The sequence below is a fragment of the Lycium barbarum genome, chromosome 12, assembly GCF_019175385.1.
Source record: "Lycium barbarum isolate Lr01 chromosome 12, ASM1917538v2, whole genome shotgun sequence".
NCBI classification, from domain to species: Eukaryota; Viridiplantae; Streptophyta; class Magnoliopsida; order Solanales; family Solanaceae; genus Lycium; species Lycium barbarum.
Genome location: NC_083348.1, coordinates 66,819,856 through 66,846,603, shown reverse-complemented (window position 1 = coordinate 66,846,603; position 26,748 = coordinate 66,819,856). Strand labels below are relative to the sequence as shown.

General features: G+C 36.1%; 1 protein-coding gene across 1 annotated transcript; it reads right to left on the bottom strand.

The window, feature by feature from the left end:
• Positions 1-8,713: 8,713 nt before the first annotated feature.
• Positions 8,714-9,739, bottom strand: LOC132624369 (uncharacterized). Its single transcript, XM_060339161.1, has one exon. It carries the CDS (start codon positions 9,737-9,739, stop codon positions 8,714-8,716), a length of 1,026 nt encoding a protein of 341 aa, XP_060195144.1.
• Positions 9,740-26,748: the final 17,009 nt, after the last annotated feature.

Here is a 26,748-nt window from a genome sequence, read left to right as displayed (position 1 = left end):
CCTCTACTTTCTTTTCCAAGCAAAGTAATGGTATTAAGGCACAAGTAATGTTGTACACCATCACAAGACATTAATGCTTGAAGAGTTAATAGAACACACTACTAGCATATAAATGTAGTATGAATATGAAACCCAATCACATAACTAACACATTTGATTCCACAACCTTAGCTGAAAGATTAGCTACTGGTATTCATTAAGGGTAAAGCAATCAAGTAAAATGTATTCATAAATCTTACAAAAGTGTTGGATGGAGAAGATGACAAAAGCCAAAAGGAATCTCTTAAATGCTTCACCAACCAACAATAAATGAGCTCCACAAGAGTCTATGCTAAAAACTGCAGAATAATCAATCCAAAACCCTAAAAAATCTATTTATAGCATGTCCAAAACGAGAACAATTTCCAGACTAAAATGCCCCTGCGCATTTGGTACGGATCGCAGATGGTGTCGCATGTGCAACATGCGAGTCGCAGATTGCATCACATCCTCGCAGGTGTCGCGTCTTCAATCATCTGTTGAGCAGCATCTGCGACACCAGATGCGATTCGCATGTGCCACCTGCGACTCGCATGTGGTGTCGCATGTGGTGTCACATGTGGTGTCTTCTTTGGCCATCTCTGTCAACAGATGCTACACCACCTGCGACTCGCATGTAGTACCTGCGGTTCGTAGGTGATGCCCTGGTTCAGTTCTACTGGGTTTTTGCTTCATTTTGCTTCGTTTTGCTTCAAGTTGCTTCCGGCACATGTTATTCTACAAATTGACACAAAAACACGAGAAACGACATCAAAAGTACTTGGGGATTTACAAAAGACTAAGTAGTTGGCGTCGAATGAGCCGTAATTTCACGACTCATCAACACCTCCAAACTTATACTTTTGCTTGTCCTCAAGCATTTAAAACAGAACTATAAGATATGCCAATTGCTAGGTACTACAATGATGATCGTGATCAGTCAAAACATAATCATTCAAAATACGAGTTCCCCTCCCTCTTGTTGCGAGACATGGTGCCTTTCCTCAAAAGGTGAGCATTAACCAACTGCTGCACTTGATGACACAATGTTATTCTATCTTTAAAAGAAACGGCTTCAAATGAGGCGTCAAGAAGTAATTCTTTCGTTGAGCCTAGTAATCCACATGCCCTCACACTAAGACCAAAGAAAGTCCCACACACACATATTCACGAATAGCAACTGGGATAAAAGACGAATAAGGAGAGAACCACTCACACTCAGAAAATAAAATGTACAAGTACAAAAAAAATGTGGTACCATAAGCTTGCCCTTTAAGTATTTCTCCACTAATGTAAACACACTTTGTTCAAAATCAATTAGGACTTGCGGGTCATAGTTAAGGTTCGGGGTTAAGGTGGAGTGAAATTTGGGTAAGAGTGACTTGACGTCTCCCTAAGCATTTTCGAACGCGCTTCCTTCACCTAATCCGTCCCTTCTTCAGCATTTAAGCATTATCCGCCAATTCGTGCCTCCTTTTGCCCATATTGTTATTTCTTCTCTAGTTTCCCCATTTATTCCTTACGTCACAACCATTATTCACACCCTTGCGTTCACTGCTAAACATACAATTTATATGTGCATATACACACCTTTCTCTACACAAATATCTACATATACCTTCGTTTTTTTTGTCAGCTAACACCCCCAAACTTAAGCGCTTTAGCCTATTGTAGCGTATTCGATTTGCTTAGGGGGATAGGGTGCCAAAAGGTGGGTAAACAAGGGCAAAAGGAATGGGTCCTGTCACAAGGTTGTAATGAAAGAAAAAGAAAAGCAAAGTTATGATAAGTTGGTATTTTACCAACTTATTTCTTCTTTAATCTTAGATTGTTGCTATGTTTTGATTGAAAAAATAGTGCATTTAATGTCGTTTACTTCCATTTTATAGGTTTATGTGATTTAGAAGTGATCGGAAGAAACCAAGTCAAAAAGAGGCCAAATTGGACAAAAACTGCACAGTTTTGCAAAACTGTCAAAAGTGGACAGTTTTGCAAAAACGGGACAGAACTGCAAAAAACGGGCAGAACTGCAAAAACTGAAATTTGGGGCATATTTTGTCATTTTTGGAACTTGAAAAAATGAGGTAATTACAAAAGAAAGAGAAGGGAGCAATTTTATTCATCTTTTGCCATTTTGCAAGCTTGGAGGCTAGGGTTCATCTACACCACACTTTGGGGTTGAAGATTTGAAGATTTGGTTGAGCATTTCTTAAACCTTTAATTCATTTCTTCAATCTCTTGTTTTGTATTGTATATCTAAGTGTGTAGTATTTCATTTCAATACTTGAATCTTGTTTATGAAAATATTCTTGATTAAAGTTTGGATTGAATCTCTTGTTATGCTTATGTATTGAATGATTTTTATTTCTAATGAAGTGGGTTTATTGTTTTTCTATTAACTCTTCATGCTTAAATATCTCCTAATGGTTGCAAACATTATTTGTGCCTAAGCACTTTTACTTTGCTTGAGAAAGAAAGTGAAAGTTAGGAAAAGAGTTTGATAGCAAGGATTTGGGTCATTAAACCCATCTAATAACTTGAGCTAGAGATAGGATAGTTAACTTGAGATTGAATTGATTGTGTTTAACATCAAACTCTAAGGCTTGAGAAAGCTTAGAGTGAAATTCATTGATTTGGTTGAGAAACTTTCAATGAGATTTTAGAAATCATTATCTATTAACATAGACCCACTCTTAGTTGTAAAATTGTAAAATACATTGGATCGTTACTTGAGAGTAATTTCCCTTGTATCCATGCTTGTGGCCATTGATCATTTTACTCGCTTTCTAGGTTAGTTTATATTTTTGCATTAGTGATAATCTTTTCCAAAAACCCAAAATATTATCTATCGTTTGGCTTTAGCTTAGTTGGTGATAATTTCATACTTTCTTAATCGCCTAGCATATTGTTCCCTGTGGGATCGACCCCGACTCATAGTTGGGTAAATATATTGCATACGACCGTGTACACTTTCTCTTTGAGAGTGTATTTTGGACGTTATCAAAAATGGCGCCGCTGCCGGGGAACAATTTGGCGTATTTAGGTTAGTTTGGGATTTAAGCTAACTTGCTTTGGTTCAAACTTTCATTGCTTTAAAAAAAAAAAAAAAAAAAAAAAAAAAAAAAAACTGACCAGTTTTGCAGAATTGCAAAACTGTCCAGTTCTGAAAAACTGTCCAGTTTTTGCTTCTGCAGAAACTGTCCAGTTCTGAAAAACTGACCAGTTTTGCAGAATTGCAAAACTGTCCAGTTCTGAAAAACTGTCCAGTTTTTGCTTCTGCAGAAACTGTCCAGTTTTTGATTTTTGCAAAAACTGTTCAGTTTAAAAAAAAAAAATGGCATCATATAATGATAATTGGTCGGATGGTAGTTATGCATACTTTGATGACCCTTGTCTTTATTGCGGAGGACCACACTCATGGCAAAATTGTTTGAATTCTTCCGGGGGCGGGTTGTGCGCACAATCCCAAACCTATGAGTGGAGTATATGTGATAGATGTGGTGGTCAAAATGGTCATTGGGATAATTGTGATTATTTGTCCTTCCCTTCCCCGAACCCCCACTATGACTATTCTAGTTTTGATTTTGATGATAGTAGGGATAAGGAAATGGAAGAAGCCTCAAATGCTCAAAATGAGAGGATAATGCTCATGTTAGAGACCATTCTTGAAAAAGTTGAAAAACAAGACTTAGCGGTTAAAGACTTGAGGCAACCACTTGATGACTTGAGGCAAGCAATTAATTGCAATGACAAAGCTATTCACATCTTGGAGGATCAAATGAAATCATTGGTTCATACTTATAATTCTCAACAACTTGAGGGTGTTGAAAGTAGGCAAGAAAGTGACCAAAACATGAATGTCTCCAAGAGTGAATTTCTACAAGCTTTGAATGACCCTCAACTTGAAGAAAGTCTTGACAAAGTGGAAGTTGTGAGCCAAGATTGGCTTATGACTCAAGCTCAACAACTTGGAGCCTATGGAGATCATCGTGAAGGCATTTCAAGGATGATGGAAAATTTTTTAAAAATCCATGTTGAGCAAAGTCAAGAGTTGAAGGAACTTGAAATTGCTATCCGTGACTTGAATACCGAATTGAATGCAAAAGTTGAGGTATGCAATACTCAACATCAAATAGTCATGGATAGTAGTTTTGAGTTGGTTTCCAATGAAGAAGAGGTCAAGATTGATTTTCATGAGCTCATGGTAAATTGCCAACCTACCAACCCAAAAATAGTGAATGATGCCGAGATTGAAGAAATGATACTAGAGTTGCATAGAAAAGTTCATGAAATGGTTTTTGAAGACTCTAGTTCATTTTTTGGTGAGGATGTCAAAACTCATGTAAATTTGGAATTTGAGCGCGCTGGACCACATTCTAACCATTTTTCAACATTGTGCTTGGTTGATGATATGGAAGTTGAACTAACCAAGCCAATGGAGAATTTTGGAGATGAAGAAGAAAGCGTTTTCATATTGAAGTTTGCTATGCCAAGAAGACAAAATGGCATGCCTCACTTACGGGCCAAGAAGTGCAAAATGCGACACTCGAGAGTTGGCCTCCTCGTTTTTCTGCCACCGCCCCATGAGCGTCATCATGATCTTGATTCAAAGTTGGGGCGCAAATTCATATCTTCCAAATGGAAGGAAAAGTGGTAAAGGTAACCGTCGTGCCGCGACGTTAAATCAAGCGCTTGGTGGGAGGTAACCCATCGTTTTAAAAGTTTTTAATCGTTTTTGAAATTTTATTTTTTAGAATAGTTTAGTTTATGGTTTTTGACTAATCTACAAAGTTTCAGAATTTTTGGAGTTGTTTTGAGCATGTTGGATATCCGGACAGCCCCTAAAATCAGTTAAAAAAAAAAAAAAAAAAAAAAAATCTGGTGGCATAACCTGCGAAACGTAGGTAATACCTGCGAAACGCAGGTCATACCTGCGAAATCGCAGGTCTGGTCGCATAGTGTGACAGAGACAAAAAAAAAAAAAAAAAAAAAAAAAAAAAAAAATCTTTCGCAGGTCGTACCTGCGACTCGCAGGTCATACCTGCGAAATCGCAGGACGGGTCGCAGGTCGTGCCAGTGAGCAAAAAAAAAAAAAAAAAAAAAAAAAAAAATTTTTTTTTTTTTTTTTTTTCTCTTTCCTTACTGTTTTATGTTTTGTCTGATTATGTGCAGTGAGGACACTACATTGTTTGTAGTTGGGGGTGACATGTGATAGCTAGCACATTATATTTTGGTTATGCTTTATTTGTATGTGATAGCTAGCACATTATATTTTGGTTATGCTTTATTTGTAACCTTGTCGGGCTTGTTTTGTGACTGTCGTTGTGGCTGTGGATAGACGTTGTTACAAATGGAACTTGCTCAAATTTCTGAAAATGTCGTTCTTTTGGCATGTTGTGGATTAGTCACTTTACTTAATTTATTTTCATTCTTAGTTAGGTAGTTTAGGAGTAAAAATGGTATTGGGATGTGATTTTTTTTGCCTCTTGACTAACTTTTGGCTTACTTGGTACCAACATATTTAAATCTTGGCATATGAATTCTTGATTTTTGAAAAAGAAAAAAATGATTGAAGTAAGGGTTCTTGTTGTGACTTTTAGATTCAATTTTTGGCTCTTACTTTCACTAATTAGTCTCTTTTGGCTATGAGTGACTTTTTGAGTTCATTTGTTTCAATTTGTTCTTGGATACATATTCTACTTGAGTTTTCATGTGCCATGTGTGATGAGGTTTATTTGTGAGTTCTGTTGCATTATTTGTGGTCTAGAACTTGCCCGGAATGAGTTTCAAGGTGAAATCCTAGACTACACTTGGTTTGAAAAATGATGTTAGGCCTTCATTGAACCGCTTTTGTGCCTTAAATATCCTACCCTTGCATATTCTCCCTAGTCAACCCCTTTTGAGCCTTTAACCTTTTCTTTGGCAACCATGTTACAAACTTTAACCTTCTGTTCTTCATTGATCCATCTTTTGGTACCCTACCTCCTTAAGTGCGTTGAAAGTGCAAATATAGGCTAAAAGCCTAAGTTTGGGGGTGATGGTTGGAAAAAGTTGTTATGTGGGAGTTACTTTTAAGGCGAAGAGGTAAAAAAAAAAAAAAAAAAAAAAAAAAAAAAAAAAAAAAGGAATTGAAGAAAGAATAAAGAGTTGTGAATAATGGGAAGACTAAGTGGTGCAATGAAAAATGAAAAAAAAAAAAAAAAAAGGGTGGAAAAATTTCAAAGGAAGTGTACTTTGATTGTTGAAAATTGTAGTGCTTAGGGAGGTTTTTGAGTCACCATTTCCAAATTATATCCCTACCTTAACCAAAAGCCTACATTACAACCCTTTAAGTCCTAATTGATTTTGAACCAAGTGTGTCTATATTAGCGGAGAAATACATGAAGGGCAAGCTTATGGTACTACTTGTGCAATTGAACATCTTTGTGAGAGAAGAGAGTTAATTCTTTCCATTTGATATCCCATTTGTGTTTCAAATTGCATTTTTTTGTGAGTTTGGGATTCTCTCTTGATTGTGAGGGCACATGAGAATTTATGTTGTGAATTTGTTCCATTTTCCAATTAAGATGAATGAACAAAAGAAAATTGTTTTGTGATAATGAGGCAAATTTTGAAGCTTTAGTGTCATGACGTGATTGCTACTTTGATTAACTTGGTGTTTGAGCACTTGAAATGAAAATTTAGTTTTTGAGAAGAAGTTGGTGATTCATATGTTTTGGATTAATTGTTGGTACCAATCAAAGTCATGTGTTTGTGCTTAAAGTAGACCTTTTTGACTTGGTATGATGTTGGTGCACTTTTGAACGGAGTCCTTTGAAGGAAATTATAATTTGATTTGCTTGAGGACAAGCAATAGTTTAAGTTTGGGGGTTTGATAAGTTGGTATTTTACCAACTTATTTCTTCTTTAATCTTAGATTGTTGCTATGTTTTGATTGAAAAAATAGTGCATTTAATGTCGTTTACTTCCATTTTATAGGTTTATGTGATTTAGAAGTGATCGGAAGAAACCAAGTCAAAAAGAGGCCAAATTGGACAAAAACTGCACAGTTTTGCAAAACTGTCAAAAGTGGACAGTTTTGCAAAAACGGGACAGAACTGCAAAAAACGGGCAGAACTGCAAAAACTGAAATTTGGGGCATATTTTGTCATTTTTGGAACTTGAAAAAATGAGGTAATTACAAAAGAAAGAGAAGGGAGCAATTTTATTCATCTTTTGCCATTTTGCAAGCTTGGAGGCTAGGGTTCATCTACACCACACTTTGGGGTTGAAGATTTGAAGATTTGGTTGAGCATTTCTTAAACCTTTAATTCATTTCTTCAATCTCTTGTTTTGTATTGTATATCTAAGTGTGTAGTATTTCATTTCAATACTTGAATCTTGTTTATGAAAATATTCTTGATTAAAGTTTGGATTGAATCTCTTGTTATGCTTATGTATTGAATGATTTTTATTTCTAATGAAGTGGGTTTATTGTTTTTCTATTAACTCTTCATGCTTAAATATCTCCTAATGGTTGCAAACATTATTTGTGCCTAAGCACTTTTACTTTGCTTGAGAAAGAAAGTGAAAGTTAGGAAAAGAGTTTGATAGCAAGGATTTGGGTCATTAAACCCATCTAATAACTTGAGCTAGAGATAGGATAGTTAACTTGAGATTGAATTGATTGTGTTTAACATCAAACTCTAAGGCTTGAGAAAGCTTAGAGTGAAATTCATTGATTTGGTTGAGAAACTTTCAATGAGATTTTAGAAATCATTATCTATTAACATAGACCCACTCTTAGTTGTAAAATTGTAAAATACATTGGATCGTTACTTGAGAGTAATTTCCCTTGTATCCATGCTTGTGGCCATTGATCATTTTACTCGCTTTCTAGGTTAGTTTATATTTTTGCATTAGTGATAATCTTTTCCAAAAACCCAAAATATTATCTATCGTTTGGCTTTAGCTTAGTTGGTGATAATTTCATACTTTCTTAATCGCCTAGCATATTGTTCCCTGTGGGATCGACCCCGACTCATAGTTGGGTAAATATATTGCATACGACCGTGTACACTTTCTCTTTGAGAGTGTATTTTGGACGTTATCAAGTTACGGCTCAAAAATTGATTAACTAGGATATCAATGCAATGGGTAGGAATTTTTAGGTTTAGTGGCGGTCCAAAGAGAGCCTAATATCCTTTTTCAAACAAGTGTAGTTTAGTATTTCGCCTTGAGATACTTTCCGGGCAAGTTCTAGATCACAATTTTGCACAAGACTAGGACAGTAACCTTTCACACACATGGCACATGGATTACTTTGATATCTTCTAACCACTTCTCAACCCATCATTCTAGGCTTGCAAAACATTTGTGTGTCACCAAATGAGTCATGTTAGTGTTGCTCCTCCCCTCTGAGTACATATGCAAGAATTTTGAGGGAGGGGTGTTATCAAAATACGATGGAAAAACGAAACAAGAAAAATTTATAAACCGATCAACCATCACTATTATACTTGGCAATGACAAACTACAAGTGCACAAACTTAACATGAGCAATCCTAAAACAATAAAAAAAAAACATATGACCTATCCTACAACAATAAAAACAAACATATGCAGCGTGAGCTGTCCCACCCCCAACAAAAGGAACATGCAGTGTCCCCAATGCATCAAGTGTAGTACAAGGGATGAGTAACTCACGATGGACGCATCAGGCGTCCGATGGTGTCTGATCAGCAGGGAGGACTTCCAACGGAGGTACTATCAATGGGAGCGGTGCAGTATCATCCTCCAGCCTGGGTGTCAATATCTCAGGCCCCACAGATGGGGGCAATCGTGTGTCAACTGGAGGAGCGGTGGATGAACTGGCCTCCCCCTCCCTCGGGGGTCGAGAGGCCCCCCTGGATTTCCTGCTCGCCTCTAGGGACTGTTGCATGGCCACATATGTGTCAATCTCATCCTCAGCGATACCAGCAGCCCGGGCGGAAGTACGTGCCTCCTCAACAGCTAGGTCAACCTCCAGCTCCTCGTCAAACTCTTTCTCACTTTCTTCCTCCTCTTCTTCCTCTTCTTCCTCAGTTTCTTCTTCCTCCCCAGTTGGCTCCTCCACCCCTTTTCCCGAAGGCATGGCAGGAGCTGTGGGCCCAGTGGAGAATAAGGAGGCACCAGATGGTAGAATGGGTGCACTGAGCTCAATGTCGGGGACTTTCAATACTCGAATGTCCTCCTTGACCTTAGCTAAGTCCGCCCGAATGGCAGGAAGGCCGCCTGTACTGCCCCCCTCAATCTGCTCCAGCCGACGATCAATGTGGCGAACATGCTCCTTAATTTTGTCCTGCTCTTTCCTAATATCTGTGATCGCCTGAGTGTAGGGTGCCATTGGTGCCTCTATCGCCTCTTTCACAAAATTGGGCAGCCTCTCAACCAACCAATTAACTTTAGCATCTGCGGCCCATAGCACTCGCATACCCTCGGTAGACACTCCACGAGCTGCTGTGGTGGATGGTGGAACAGGAGCAACGGGGACTGTAGTGGATGAACTCGGAGGGTCAGCCCCCGGAGCTTGAGGTGCAGTGCTAGGAGCTATCTCCGCATCATCAGTGGCCAAGTCTTCGGGCTCAAGAATATGAGCATCAAGTGTTGTCCCCGAAGTTCTTGGCTCTGAGCTCACCCGCTTTCGCTTTCTAGTCCCCGGTTCTAACATGGTGTAATCGATTGTTTGGTCAGCCTGTAACATTCTGTCCACCCGGGGAATATCGCGAACCTTTTTCCGGCGACATAATTCAGTGATCAAACAAGGAAAAGGGAGCGATGTGCCTTTTTGAGTGGACTTAGTCTTGATCTCATCTCATATTATCACCCCCACGTCGACGAGGTACCCGGACATGAGTGACGCGATGAGAATACACTTTGTAATGGGTATTTCAGTGTTATGCTTGGAAGGGATCACCCGCGATGATACTAAGGATAGCCAAAACTTGGCTTCGCGGTTGAAAGTGTTCTTCTCAATCGAGACAGATGGATCCAGCTATGGTGGAGTCCCTGAGGCAATCACTGAAGCAACCCACTCTCGGTGTTCCTCCAGGTTTTCCATCTTCAAATCATATTCAGAACTCACCGGAGGCCAATCTTCGATAGGGTCTGTTTCGCTGCATTGCTCATATAGGATCGATGTTATGATATCGGCAGCACAATCAATCTCTTTTCCCCGAACTGGAACCCAACACAAGTGCTCCATGTTTTTCTTTGGTTGGCGGCCCGACCTCTTCGCATTCAATGTGGCTGCATAAGCTGCATAGAATTCCATTACCAAGGTCGGGCAGTATTCAGTAGGCTGCATGAAATAGGTCCATCTCAAAGCCTCAAGCTTGCGAATGATGCCCGGACATTGGTCGTGCAGCCCCTGTAGAGTGACTCTCTTTTCTACAATGAGGCCCCGGACTGGATTCCCATCGGGCTTAATTGTATTCCAAGCCTTATACAGTTCCCTGGATCCAGGCACGGTGAACCGTTGCTCCATGGCTTCTCTTCGTTGACCTCTGGTGACGGCATCCTCGGGCTCAGGGGAGGAAGCCCCATGTGTCCCCTCTTCAGACTGGGGGACGGGATCAGCCGGTGCCTTTTCTTTTCTTCTAGAGGTGGAGGTTTGTCGTGTTACTCGGTTTCCTCCACCTTGAGCTTTATTTGATCGAACCATCCTGCACACATACAAAAATATACCCATTATTTATGGTGTTCGTTTAGCAACAATAAAGAGGTATATATAAGAAAAACAAAAACAAAGCATTGAAGGGTGGCACCACCTGCGAAACACCACATGCGAGGCTCATATGTGGCCTGCGACTCGCAAGTAGTGTCGCAGGTGATACCTACTTATGAGTTCCTTACTGTCAACACCTGCTACAGCAGGTGCGATTCGCATGTCAAACATGCGAATCGCAAATGCTGCTCGCAGGTACTGAAGGATTTTTTTTTGTTTACACACAACACAGATGCACACACACAAGAACATATTTACGTAACTTTTTCCCTTAAGAGCGTTGTCACCCCGTCTATCATTGGGAAAAGCTATTCAATTACTCGCACCTATGTTCGATGGTTGTCCCTCACAAAAAACAATGACACTTTGTAACTCAGAAGGCATCACGGCTCCTATTTTACAGGTAATGTGCCATGGGTACTCAAGAATTCCCCATTTTGGCGAATGATCATATTTCCACAACATCCAAACACTCAAAGGGTCGTTTAGGCATTTAATCACATGGGTTGTGAGCGTGCATCAACTATCAGTTCTTACAACAAATGGGTACTCAAGAATTTCCCAGTCGCTATCTAATTCAGCATCAACAACCACTTCCTAGAAGGACTACACAAGCATGGGTATTCAAGAATTCCCCATTGTTAATTAATTTCCAACAACCCACATAACACATAAGATAAATCTACCCAAATAACTAAATACAACAAGTGGTATGGCATGATAATGACATGGAATTGAGCAATTAGTAGATACCATCTAATGTAAAGAAGAGAAAAGTCGATATACCTTGAGAGTTGATGAAAGTAGGAAACTTTGAAAGCCTTTGTTATTAAGGGAAAAAAAAAGTAAAGCACTAATTAGGGTTTGGAGATGTGATTGAGGATGATTGGAGTGCAATGAAATTATGGGGTGATATAGGAGGAAAGAAGGAGAAGGGGGAGAGGGAGAGTGAAGATCATAACTGATGAAACATCAGTTACATTCTTTTATTTAAAAGAGAACTGAATCGCGCCGGGTCAGGTCGACCCGCGATTTTCACTTACCTGCACAACATGCGACTCGCGGATGATGTCGCATGTGTAACATGCGAGTCTGATGTTGTGCCATTCCATCGCAGATGCTGACAGAGAGTTTGGCGTTGATGGGCTGCATTGTGGCATCACCTGCGATTCGCAGGTTCAATCGCGGGCATGACATGCGAATCGCATGTGGTGCAGCATGTCATGCCAATTGGCATTTTTCAAACTCTTCTTCTTTGTACACACACTTTATTCCTACACACTTGGACACACATCAAAAACATCACAAAAGTAAAAACAACAATACATGAAAATAAAACTTGGGTTGCCTCCCAAAAAGCGCTTGATTTTATGTCGCAGCACGACGTTGATACCTGTTCAGCCCTTTCATGGCTCATTGAGGAGGAAGACCTCAATAATTTTTGCTTCGTTCTGAGATCCCAAGTAATGTTTCACCCCTTGCCCATTCACTTTGATTTTATTACCACTTGGGCAAACAAGTTCAATATCTCCAGATGGGAACACTTGTGTGATTTCAAATGGGCCGGACCATTTGGATTTCAACTTTCCGGGAAACAACCGGAGCCTGGAGTTGAACAACAATACGCGATCCCCGATGTTGAACTCTCTTTGCAAGATCTTCTTGTCATGGAAGTGTTTCATGCGAGCCTTGTAGAGTGAAGAACTCGCATATGCTTTAAGTCGAAATTCATCGAGCTCGTTAATCTGCTCCAACCTCAAGTTTGAGGCATCACCACATTCTAGATTCAACTTTTTCAAGGCCCACAACGCCTTATGTTCGAGTTCCACCGGAAGATGACAAGCTTTTCCAAATACCAATTGATTTGGTGACATGCCAATTGGGGTCTTGTAGGCTGTTCGGTATGCCCATAGAGCATCATCAAATTTCTTTGACCAATCAGTCCGGTTAGCATTCACTGTTTTGGAAAGTATGCTCTTGATCTGTCTATTTGAAACCTCAACTTGGCTACTTGTTTGGGGATGATACGGGGTGGCAACTTTATGCTTGACCCCATACTTCTCAAGAAGAGTCTTGAATAATCGATTGCAGAAATGAGAGCCCCCGTCACTAATGATTGCCCTTGGAGTTCCGAACCTTGAGAAGATAACCATTTTCAAAAATGCAGTGACACTTCTTCCTTCATTGTTGGGGAGCGCTACGGCTTCCACCCATTTGAACACGTAGTCTACTGCCACAAGAATGTACTTGTTGCTGTAGGAGCTTACAAATGGACCCATAAAATCAATGCCCCATACATCGAACAATTCAACTTCGAGAATCGGTGTCATTGGTAGCTCATGCCTTCTTGATATGCCCCCATGCCTTTGACATTGATTACAAGATTTTACAAAGTCATGAGCATCTTGATAGATTGTCGGCCAATAAAAACCACTTTGAAAGACCTTGGCTGCCGTTCTTGAGCTACTATGATGTCCACCAACCGGTGATGAGTGACAAGCTTCGATGATGGGCATCATTTCTACTTCGGGAATGCACCTTCTTATGATGTTGTCGGCGCAAACCCTGAAGAGATATGGCTCGTCCCAATAGAATTTCCGGGCATCACTCAAAAACTTCTTCTTTTGGTGGAAGTTCAAATCCATCGGCATAATGTCACTTGCATGGAAGTTAGCAAAATCGGCATACCAAGGGATCATGTCATGCGACCTCGCCATTACTTGCTCATCCGGAAATGACTCATTGATTTCTAGGTCATCCAATGGACTCCCACCCTCTTCAAGACGAGACAAGTGGTCTGCCACTTGATTTTCACACCCCTTTCTATCTTTGACTTCAAAGTCAAACTCTTGCAAGAGAAGGACCCAACGTATCAACCTCGATTTTGCATCTTTCTTTGTCATGAGGTAACGTAGGGCTGCATGATCGGTGTGAACAATCACATGGGTGCCCAACAAATAAGCCCGGAACTTCTCGAAAGCAAACACAATAGCCAGCAACTCTTGTTCTGTGACAGTGTAATTCAATTGGGCACAGTTCAGAGTTCAGAGTCTTGCTTGCGTAGTAGATTGGGTGGAAGATCTTATCACGCTTTTGGCCAAGAACAGCCCCCATGGCAAATCCACTTGCATCACACATCAACTCAAAGGGTTGAGACCAATCCGGGGCAATGATGATAGGAGCCGATGTGAGTCTCTCTTTCAAAACCTCAAATGCCTTCAAACAAGCATCATCAAATACAAACTTCGACTCCTTCTCCAACAATTTACATAGAGGTTTGGCTATTTTCGAGAAATCCTTGATGAATCTTCTATAAAACCCAGCATGCCCGAGGAATCTACGAACACCTTTAACGGAAATTGGAGGGGGAAGCTTAACAATAACCTCAATTTTGACTTGATCGACTTCAAGCCCCTTTTCCGAAATCTTGTGCCCCAAGACGATGCCTTCTTTAACCATGAAGAGGCACTTCTCCCAGTTTAGAACTAAATTTGTCTCTTCACATCATTTCAATACTTGGGCAAGATTCTGCAAGCATTCATCAAAGGAATCCCCAACCACGGAAAAGTCATCCATGAAGATTTTAATGGACTCCTCAACCATATCAGAGAAAATAGACATCATGCAACGTTGAAATGTTGCGGGTGCATTACATAACCCAAAAGGCATTCTCTTGAAAGCAAAGGTCCCATAAGGACAAGTGAAGGTAGTTTTCTCTTAGGCCTCGGGTGCAATGATGATTTGGTTGTACCCGGAATACCCATCAAGGAAGCAGTAATAATCTCTGCCCGCAAGCCTATCAAGCATTTGATCCATGAATGGCATTGGGAAGTGGTCCTTTTTGGTCCATTTATTCAGCTTCCGTTAATCCATGCAAACCCGCCATCCGGTAACCTTGCGAGTGGGAATCAACTCATTTTTATCATTCGCAACCACGGTGATCCCACCCTTTTTTGGCACGCATTGAACCGGACTCACCCATGAGCTATCCGAAATGGGGTATACAACCCCGGCATCTAACCACTTGATTATCTCAACCTTTATAACCTCTTGCATAGGAGGATTTAATCTTCTTTGATGTTCATCGCTTGGCTCACAGTCTTCATCAAGCAGAATTTTATGAGTACAAATACCGGGTGGAATCCCTTGAATATCCGCAATACTCCACCCAATAGCTTTTTTGTATCTTCTCAAGATCACCATCAACCTCTCTCTTTGCTCATCCGTCAACCGGGTAGATATAATCACGGGCAATATGTTGTTGGGTCCGAGAAACTCATACCTCAAATATGAAGGAAGAGGTTTGAGTTCCAAAATAGGAGGATCAATAATTGAAGGTTTTGCAGGAGAAGTTGCTCAGTTTTCCAGGTCAAGATCGAGTCTCTTTGGATTTAGGTGGTAAGACCCCATTCCAATCAATGCATTGACCGTCTCCTCAAATTCTTTTTCATTGTCCCCTTCATAGTTCATTATCACCGCAGCCAACATATCACATATATGCACATATTCTATGGTTGTCTCCATTGCTTCATCAATTGTGTCAATAACCGACACCACACTCATATCTGCCGGTTGTTTCATTGACTTGCAAATATGGAAAGTGATCTCTTCATCATTCATTCTAAATTTTAGATCACCTCTTTCCACATCCACGAGGGCACGCCCCGTGGCTAAGAATGGTCTTCCCAAGATTATGGGAACTTCAAAGTCAACTTCACAATCCAAGATCACAAAATCGGCCGAAAAAATAAATTGATCCACTCTTACAAGCACATCATAAAGAATACCAATGGGGCTCTTTACGGTTCTATCTACCATAAGTAATCTCATCGTGGTAGGACGGGGGGTGCCCAATCCCAACTTGTTGAATATAGAAAGCGGCATCAAATTAATGCTTGCTCCAAGATCACATAAAGCTTTAGCAAACTTGTATTTACCGATGGTGCATGGAATTGTGAATGCTCCGGGGTCTTCTTTTTTGTGCACCAAAGCTTTGGTGACGATTGCACTACAATGATGAGTGCCCCCCAATGTTTCAATGCCAGGACTCCTTCTTTTAGTTACGAGATCTTTCATGAACTTCGCATAACCGGGCATTTGTTCAAGTGCCTCAACCAATGGAATATTTATTGAGAGCCCCTTTAATCGATCTATGAACTTGAGGAATTTTCCATCTTCCGCTTGCTTTGCCAATCGTTGGGGAAAAGGAGGGGGAGGCCTCATAACGGGCGGTGAAGCCCTTGGTACCTCCTCCGCCGCTTCCTTGCTTTCCGAGGCATCATTGATTTCCGGAAGGTCCTCGTTAACGATAGGCTTTTCAATACTAGCCCGCATATTCTTTGGGTTTGCTTCTTCTTCAATAACCATGGGTTCTTCAACCATTTTCTCTTCATCACCCAACACATTCTCTTTCACCAACGCCTTTTTCCCAATTGTTTTGCCACTCCTAGTAGTAATTGCATTGCATTTATGATCACCATCGTTCCTTGGATTTGCAACTATGTCCCTAAGGAGTGAGCCTTTCTGCCTTTGGTTTAGGATTGCCGAAATTTGGCCAAGTTGAAACTCCAATTGTTTAATGGAGGTGGAGTGTGAACTTACAACTTGACCCATGGATTTGACCTCATCTCTAGTCTCCTTGCAAAAGGTGTCGGTGGACTCCACTTTCCTCAATACCCTTGACAACATATCTTCAATTTTTGAACTAGCGGGGTTGCTATTGGGCGGTTGACCAGAGCTTGGTTGATTTCCCTTTGGAGGGACATACGGATTTGTGTTCCGATGATTGTTGTAATTGCTATTGTAACCCCTTTGATTGTTGTCACGATTATCTCTACAATTAGAGTGACCTTGTTCTTTGTTCCAACCTTGATTCCCTTGACCTTGCCGCCAATATCCTTGACTCGGACCTTGGTAGTTCGGACGGGAACCCTCCCTTAGATTGTTGACATAACTCGCTTCCTCATCATACATTTGGAAACAGTGCTCATCCGGAGGACTCCCTTCACAGGATTCTACCGCGTTTACCTTTTTGCTTCGGCCACCCATGACATGTTTTGTCAGAAGGTCCATTTGGGTGACAAGATTGGCCATGGACTCATCTCTCTCTTCCTCCTTCTTAATCATCTCACGAGTGAGCACATGTTTGGAGGAACTTCCTCCACCCACTTCCGAATCCCTAGTGTGCCATGCTTCATTAGTCTCGGTCAATTTATCCAACAATTCACAAACGGTGGCATAAGAGTTATCCATAATAGACCCCTCTGCAATGTTGTTTGCCACTGATTTGTTGACCGAATCTAAAGATCTATAAAATGTTTGTAGAAGCACACCATCGAGCAACCCATGCTTGGGACAGCTTTTGACTTTCTTTTTAAAATGAATCCAAGTTTAATGGAGAGCCTCATCAGGAAGTTGACGAAAGTTGTTGATTTCGTCACGGAGTTGTAACATCCGCAATGGAGGGAAGAATTTCTTGAGGAATGCTTCGGTCAGTTCCTCCCAAGTAGTGATGGACCCGGATGGAAGATCATCTAACCAAGCTGTGGCTTCCCCCGTTAGGGAGTACGGGAAGAGCCGTAGCTTGACTGTTTCAATTGAAATGCCAGGGTGCACATTGGTGGAACAGACCCCAAGAAAGTTCCTAAGGTGCCTATTCGGGTCATCTTTGGGTAGACCACCGAACAGGCCCTTAGTGTTGAGCAGGTGCAGCATTGTGTTGGTTATATGGAAACTCGAATTTCCAATTAAAGGCGGGGGCTGAATTGCAGCTGCATAGCCTGCCCTCACAACTTCTTCACCAACCGCTACTGGTGGATTTTGGACATGGATACCTTCCTCATCCATATTTCCTGCACAACACACAACAACAAAAAGGAAATAAGAAATGAAATAAAGACTAAAAGTAAAGTTTTACACTAGTTAGTAAATTTCTAGACCGTATTCCCCGGCAACGGCGCCAAAATTTGATACGCCCAAATTACACCTTTGATATCAGGAGTAACCGGTCGTTGTCAAATATAGAACCCAACAAGGTTGGGGTCGAATCCCACAGAGAATACAATGAAGAAATATACTTGATAAGTGTAACACCCGACTATTAGTCTATATTTCAAGAGGAAAGGAAATATAATAAGAGTTTGATTGTTGTTTGTTCATTAAAAACTGAGAATGGTTATAAGATGTAAACAATTGGTAAATGGGACTAAGGTTGTGGTTCCAATGGAAAGTAATGCGATTGGGTATCAATTCAACTTATTTATATGCCTAAGTGCATTAAGCCAAGGGTTACGCAATTCTTGCTAAAGTTTTCCAACCAAATCAGCAAATCTCATCCTAGGCTTTTCCAAGCCCTAGAATGTTTTATAAGAGAACACCCATGTAGCCTCAACTAGCTTTCCTATTCCTAGCTCAAGCTATTAGATGGATTTAATGACCCACATTGTTGCTATTAACTCTTTTGCTAACCTCTACTTTCTTTTCCAAGCAAAGTAATGGTATTAAGGCACAAGTAATGTTGTACACCATCACAAGACATTAATGCTTGAAGAGTTAATAGAACACACTACTAGCATATAAATGTAGTATGAATATGAAACCCAATCACATAACTAACACATTTGATTCCACAACCTTAGCTGAAAGATTAGCTACTGGTATTCATTAAGGGTAAAGCAATCAAGTAAAATGTATTCATAAATCTTACAAAAGTGTTGGATGGAGAAGATGACAAAAGCCAAAAGGAATCTCTTAAATGCTTCACCAACCAACAATAAATGAGCTCCACAAAAGTCTATGCTAAAAACTGCAGAATAATCAATCCAAAACCCTAAAAAATCTATTTATAGCATGTCCAAAACGGGAACAATTTCCAGACTAAAATGCCCCTGCGCATTTGGTACGGATCGCAGATGGTGTCGCATGTGCAACATGCGAGTCGCAGATTGCATCACATCCTCGCAGGTGTCGCGTCTTCAATCATCTGTTGAGCAGCATCTGCGACACCAGATGCGATTCGCATGTGCCACCTACGACTCGCATGTGGTGTCGCATGTGGTGTCACATGTGGTGTCTTCTTTGGTCATCTCTGTCAACAGATGTTGCACCACCTGCGACTCGCATGTAGTACCTGCGATTCGCAGGTGATGCCCTGGTTCAGTTCTACTGGATTTTTGCTTCATTTTGCTTCGTTTTGCTTCAAGTTGCTTCCGGCACATGTTATTCTACAAATTGACACAAAAACACGAGAAACGACATCAAAAGTACTTGGGGATTTAAAAAAGACTAAGTAGTTGGCGTCGAATGAGCCGTAATTTCACGACTCATCATTCTTCTTTCATAATTACAATGATATATTGTTAATAAGTACTTTTATCATTTATATCAATTTAGTGAAAATATTATTGTGTAGTCTCATATCATAAATGTATTTTTTTTAAAATTTAATTTAAATTCCACTAAAGTTTATGTTATATAGCTACACATCAAATTAATTTTTTGACACCTATATTTTTCTTTTATTTCAAAATTTGTTCTTATTAATGTTAATTGGTTATATAACTTCTCAAATTGCAATTATTTTATTCATTATTTTGTCAGCTTTTTAAATAAAAATTCGCTTGAATTTTTTCACTTATATTACTAATAAGTTGTATGTTCAAAACATGATTAATATAACACTGTAGTTTGTGCTCCATATCCAAAACTTTATTAAATTATTGTTTGCTACGAATACAAAGTTTGCAAAAATTTATTAATACTTTTTAAAAGAGAAGACTTATTTAAAAGGAAACTATTTTCTCCTCTTCGAGAAAAAATAATAGCAATTTTAAGCATTAGTTGATAACTTGAATTTTAATTCAATTAATTTGAAAGTGTAAAATATTCTATTGTTAACGTATGTAGATTGGACCTAAACAATACTTATTATTTTTTATCAAATTTTGATTTAGATAATTCTAAAATTAAATCAAACTTACATTAGTTCAAATTATTAAATTAATTTTATATGTTTAAAATGAAATAAAGTAGAAATTTCATTTTCTATTTAAATGAAGAACTACTATTTTTAATTTTTGGTGAATACTCTTGGTTTACTCTAATTTCAAGCACTCTATCCAGCTCATTTTACTTGTCGTGTTGTCTTTTACACTTTTTTTTAAGGAAACGTCAATTAGAATTATAATTTGACTAATTTACCCTATTTATTATTTGATCTCCATTTAATATTATTTTTTCTTTTACGACGTTAATCTCTTTTCACATTTATTAGAGTAAGAATAAAAATGAAAAATTAATTAAATTCTATCTTATATTAAAATATAAATATTTTAAGTATATTTATTTTAGTAAACATAACAAATAAATGACATGGCGGAATAGCAAATACAACAGTTAAATAGCTAGATTAGATCTTAGACTAATATAAGAAAAGAAAGAAAATTGTATGGTTTGACTACTTAACCTTTTGAAGAAAAGAAATAATATAGAATCCACGTTTTTTGATGTACGATAATTTCATTTGCTCCCACTAATGAATTGATACACATGCTGCAATGAATCCACTATTATTGATGTAATAGGGGATACTTTGAGAATTACATGGATATTGCTTGATTTTTTAATATGGCATTCACGTTTTTTTATTTTTTTGTTGCACAATTATCGATTCCCACCTTAATTTTTTTTTTTTTACATGGTTGACGACGATCCACACTTCACTCGCGTTTCTATATAGTAGAAACTAGATGGCCTATACCCGTGCTAGGCACGGGCCAAACACTTTAGATTATAGTGCATCTATGTGTATGTAGTTGTCTTTGAATAGTGATTATATATATTATGTTCAAAACACGATTAATATAACATTGTAGTTTGTGCTCCGTATCTAAAACTTTATTATATTAATGTTTGCTACGAATACAAAATCGGCAAATTTATTAATATTTTTTAAAAGAGAAGACTTGTTTAAAAGGAAACTATTTTCCTCTCTTTGAGATAAAACAATAGCAATATTTAAGCATCAGTTAATACTTTCAATTTTAATTCGATTAATTTAAAGGTGTAAAATACTTATTATTTTTTATCAAATTTTGATTTGGATAATTCTAATTCAAATTATTAAATTAATTTTACATGTTTAAAACGAAATAAATTAGAAATTAATTTTCTATTTAAACGAAGAAATACTATTTTTTAATTTTTGGTAAATATTCTCGGTTTAGCTCATTTTACTTGTCATGTTGTCTTTTGCATGGTTTTTTAAGAAAACGTCAATTAGAATTATAATTTGACTAATTTACCTTATTCATTATTTGATCTCCATTTGATATTTTTTTTACGACATTAATCTCTTTTCACATTTATTAGAGTAAGAATAAAAATAAAAAAGTAATTAAATTGTATCTTATTTTAAAATATAAATATTTTAAGTATATTTATTTTAGTAAACATAACAAATAAATAACATGGCGGGATAGCAAATATAATAGGTTAATATCTAAATTAGATCTCAGGCTAATAAAAAAAATTGTATGGTTTGACTACTTAACGTTTTGAAGAAAAACAATTTATTTGCTCTCACTAATGGATTGATATGCACGTGACAATGAATCCATCATTATTGACTTAATGAGATACTTTGAAAATTACATGAATATTGTTTGATTTTTTAATATGGGGTGCACTTTTTTTTGACATTATTAATTTTGCACTATATATATATACACTATGTTCAAAACACGATTAATATAATATTGTAGCTTGTACTCCGTATCTAAAACTTTATTATATTAGTGTTTACTAAGAATATAAAGTCTGCACTTTTTTTGACATTATTTTTTTTTTAATATGGGGTTCACTTTTTTTTTATTTTTTATTTTTTTATATTGCTTGATTTTGTTAATATGAGGTCCACTTTTTTTTACCATGAGTTTGGAGATGGTGAGTCCACTTTTTTTTTTTTATATTGCTTGATATTGTTTAGTATGGGGTGCACTTTTTTTTTTTGGACATTATTAGTTTGCACTATTTTTATGCATATAATATATATACATATACTATGTTCAAAACACGATTAATATAACATTGTAGTTTGTGCTTCGTATCTAAAACTTTATTATATTAGTGTTTGCTAAGTCTGCCCTTTTTTTTTTTTTTGATATTGCTTGATTTTGATAATATGGGGTCCACTTTTTTTCCCATGAGTTTGGAGATGGTGAGTTCCACTTTTTTTTCTTCATTTTTTTGTTTTATTGCTCGGTGTTATTTAGTATGGGGCCGATCCCCCTTTTTTTTTAAGGGACAACGGATGACGAAGCATGGGTCTAAACCCATGCTTTATATAGTTTCTTCTTTTTTTTATTTTTATTTTTTATATTACTTAGTGTTGTTTAGTATGGGGCCCACCCTTTTGGAAATTATTAGTTTGGACTATTTTTATGTATATATATATATATATATATATATATATATATATATATTATATAGTATGTTTAAAACACGATTAATATAACATTGTAGTTTGTGCTCCGTATCTAAAACTTTATTATATTAGTGTTTGCTACGAATACAAAGTCGGCACTTTTTTTTTTTTTTGACATTGTTTATTTTTTTAATATGGGATTCACTTTTTTTTTTTATATTGCTTGATTTTGTCAATATGAGATACTATGTTCAAAACACGATTAATATAACATTGTAGTTTGTGCTCCGTATTTAAAACTTTATTATATTAGTATTTGCTACGAATACAAAGTCTGTACTTTTTTTTTGATATTGTTTGTTTTTTAATATGGATTCACTTTTTTTTTTATATTGCTTGATTTTGTTAATATGGGATCCACTTTTTTTTCCCGTGAGTTTGGAGATGGTGGGTTCCACTTTTTTTACTTTTTTTTTAATAGTGGTTTTTTTTTTAATACTGGTTGGTGTTTAATATGGGTCTATGAAGAACTTCTATTTTTTAATTTTTAATAAATATTTTTTGTTTAACTCATTTTACTTGTCATGATGTTTTTTACATGATTTTTTAAGGAAACGAAAATTGGAATTATAATTTCACTAATTTACCTTATTAATTATTTGATCTCCATTTAATAGTATTTTTTTCTTTTATGACATTAATCTTTTTTCACATTTATTAGAGTAAGGAAAAAATGAAAAAGTAATTAAATTTTATCTTATTTTAATATATAAGTATTTTAAGTATGTTGCTGTACAATAATTTCATTTGCTCCCACTAAAGGGTTGATACGCATGTGGCAATGAATCCATCATTATTGATTTAATTGTTTGATTTTCTTTGCTTGATTTTGTTAATATGGGGTCCACTTTTTTTTTCCCGTGAGTTTGGATGTGGTGGGTTCCACATTTTTTTTTTTTTAATATTGGTTGGTGTTTAATATGGAGCCCAATTTTTTTTTTAATATTAGTTCTTGTTTTTAATATGGGGTCTACTTTTTTTTTCCCGTGAGTTTGGATGTGGTGGGTTTTTTTTTTTTTTTTTAAATACTGGTTGGTGTTTAATATGGAGCCCAAATTTTTTATTTTATTTTAATATTAGTTGTTGTTTTTTAATATAATATATATGGGGCCCATAATTTTTTTTTTAACTTGGAACGGACGACCAAAAAGGAGCCGGTTGGACGACGAAAAAGGAGCCCAATCGGCTCTTCTAAATAGTTAGTACTAGACGGCCTATGCCCATGCTGCGCACGGACCCAGCACTTTAGATTATAGTGCATTTATGTGTATGTAGTTGTTTTTGAATAGTGATAATATATATATATATATATATATATATATATATATATATATATATATATATATATATAAAGTATATATTATGTTCAAAACACGATTAATATAACATTATAGTTTGTGCTCCGTATCTAAAATTTTATTATATTAATGTTTGCTATGAACACAAAATCGACAAATTTATTAATATTTTTTAAAAGAGAAGACTTATTTAAAAGGAAACTATTTTCTTCTCTTTGATATAAAACAATAGCAATATTTAAGCATCAGTTGATACTTTCAATTTTAATTCGATTAATTTAAAGGTGTAAAATACTTATTATTTTTTATCAAATTTTGATTTGGACAATTCTAATTTAAATTATTAAATTAATTTTACATGTTTAAAACGAAACAAAGTAGAAATTGATTTTTTATTTAAACGAAGAAATACTATTTTTTAATTTTTAGTTAATATTCTCGGTTTAGCTCATTTTACTTGTCATGTTGTCTTTTGCATGATTTTTTAAGAAAACGTTGATTAGAATTATAATTTGACTAATTTACCTTATTCATTATTTGATCTGCCTTTGATTTTTTTTTTTTACGACATTAATTTCTTTTCACATTTATTAGAGTAAGAATAAAAATAAAAAAGTAATTAAATTCTATCTTATTTTAAAATATAAATATTTTAAGTATATTTATTTTAGTAAACATAACAAATAAATGACATGGCGGAATAGCAAATACAACAGTTTAATATCTAGATTAGATCTCAGGCTAATATAAAAAAGAAAGAAAATTGTATGGTTTGACTACTTAACCTTTTGAAGAAAAACAATTTTATGGATTGACACGCACGTGGTAATGAATTCATCATTATTGACTTAATGAGATACATTGGAAATTACATGAATATTGTTTGATTTTTTAATAGGGGGTGCACTTTTTTTTTAGACATTATTAATTTGCACTATTTTTATGCATATATATATATATATATATATATATATATATATATATATATATATATATATATATATATATATATACTATGTTCAAAACACGATTAATATAACATTGTAGTTTGTACTCCGTATCTAAAACTTTATTATATTAGTGTTTACTACGAATACAAAGTCTGCACTTTTTTTTTGACATTATTTTTTTAATATGGGGTTCACTTTTTTTTTTATATTACTTGATTTTGTTAATATGGGGTCCACTTTTTTTACCGTGAGTTTGGAGATGGTGAGATCCACTTTTTTTTTATATTGCTTGATGTCGTTTAGTATGGGGTCCACTTTTTTTTTTTTTTGACATTATTAGTTTGTACTATTTTTATGCATATAATATATATACATATACAATGTTCAAAACATGATTACTATAACATTGTTGTTTATGCTCTGTATCTAAAACTTTATTATATTAGTGTTTGCTACGAATATAAAGTCTGCACTTTTTTTTTTAACATTATATTTTTTTTAATATGGGGCTCACTTTTTTTGTTTTTTGATATTGCTTGATTTTGATAATATGGGGTCCACTTTTTTTTCCTATGAGTTTGGAGATGGTAAGTTCCATTTTTTTCTTCCTTTTTTTTTATTGCTTGGTGTTATTTAGTATCCCCCCCCCCCCCCCCCCCCCGCTTTTTAAGGGACAACAGACGACAAAGCATGGGTCTAAACCCATGCTTTATTTAGTTTTTTTTTTATATTGCTTGGTGTTGTTTAGTATGGGGCCCACCCTTTTGGACATTATTAGTTTGTACTATTTTTATGCATATAATATATATATATATATATATATATATATATATATATATATATATATATATATATATACACTATGTTCAAACACACGATTAATATAACATTATAGTTCGTGCTCTGTATCTAAAACTTTATTATATTAGTGTCTGCTATGAATACAAAGTCTGCACTTTTTTTTTGACATTGTTTGGTTTTTTAATATGGGATTCACTTTTTTTTATATTGCTTGATTTTGTCAATATGGGATACTATGTTCAAAACACGATTAATATAATATTGTAGTTTGTGCTCCGTATCTAAAACTTTATTATATTAGTGTTTGCTACGAATACAAAGTCTGCACTCTTTTTTTTGACATTATTTGTTTTTTTAATATGGGATTCACTTTTTTTTTTATATTGCTTGATTTTGTTAATATGGAGTCCACTTTTTTTTTCCCGTGAGTTTGGAGATGATGGGTTCCACTTTATTTACTTTTTTTTTTTTTAAAATATTGGTTGGTGTTTTTTTTTATTTTTTAATATTGGTTGGTGTTTAATATGGGGACCACACTTTTTTTTTAAAAGTATTTTAAGTATGTTGCTGTACAATAATTTCATTTGCTTCCACTAATGGGTTGATACGCATGTGGCAATAAATCCATCATTATTGATTTAATTGTTTGATTTTCTAAGCACTTTTGTATTTTAAGTATGTTGCTGTATAATAATTCCATTTGCTCCCTCTAATGGGTTGATACGCATGTGACAATGAATCCATCAGGATATATGGGCTCACAATTTTTTTTTCTTCAAAAATTGGAAAACGGATATATATAAGTATTTTAAGTATGTTGCTGTACAATAATTTCATTTGCTCCCACTAATGAGTTGATACGCATGTGGCAATAAATCCATCATTATTGATTTAATTGTTTGATTTTCTAAGCATTTTTGTATTTTAAGTATGTTGTTGTACAATAATTTCATTTGTTTCCTTTAATGGGTTGATACGCATGTGACAATGAATCCATCATTATTGATTTAATTGTTTGATTTTCTAAGCACTTTTTTTTTTAACATTGTTTGTTTTTTTTAATATGAGATTCACTTTTTTTTTTAAATATTGCTTGATTTTGTTAATATGAGATCCACTTTTTTTTTTTCCCGTGAGTTTGGATGTGGTGGGTTCCACTTTTTTTTTTATTACTGGTTGGTGTTTAATATGGGGCCCACAATTAAAAAAATATATTAGTAGTTGTTTAAAATATGTGGGCCATAATTTTTTTTAAAATATTAGTAGTTGTTTTTAAATATTAATAGTTGTTTAAAATATGTGGGCCCACAATTTTTTTTGGACCCACAAACGGACGACGAAAAAGTGTCTAAACCCACCTTTCTATATAGTAGTAAAATATATATATATATATATATATTAAAATCAGTATTGTTGTTACGTGGGAGGGTAATTAAATTTTTATTAATGTGTAAT

Coding starts and splice junctions, on each gene's coding strand:
- LOC132624369 (XM_060339161.1), bottom strand. CDS start 9,739: ATGTTACAGGCTGACCAAACAATCGATTACACCATGTTAGAACCGGGG.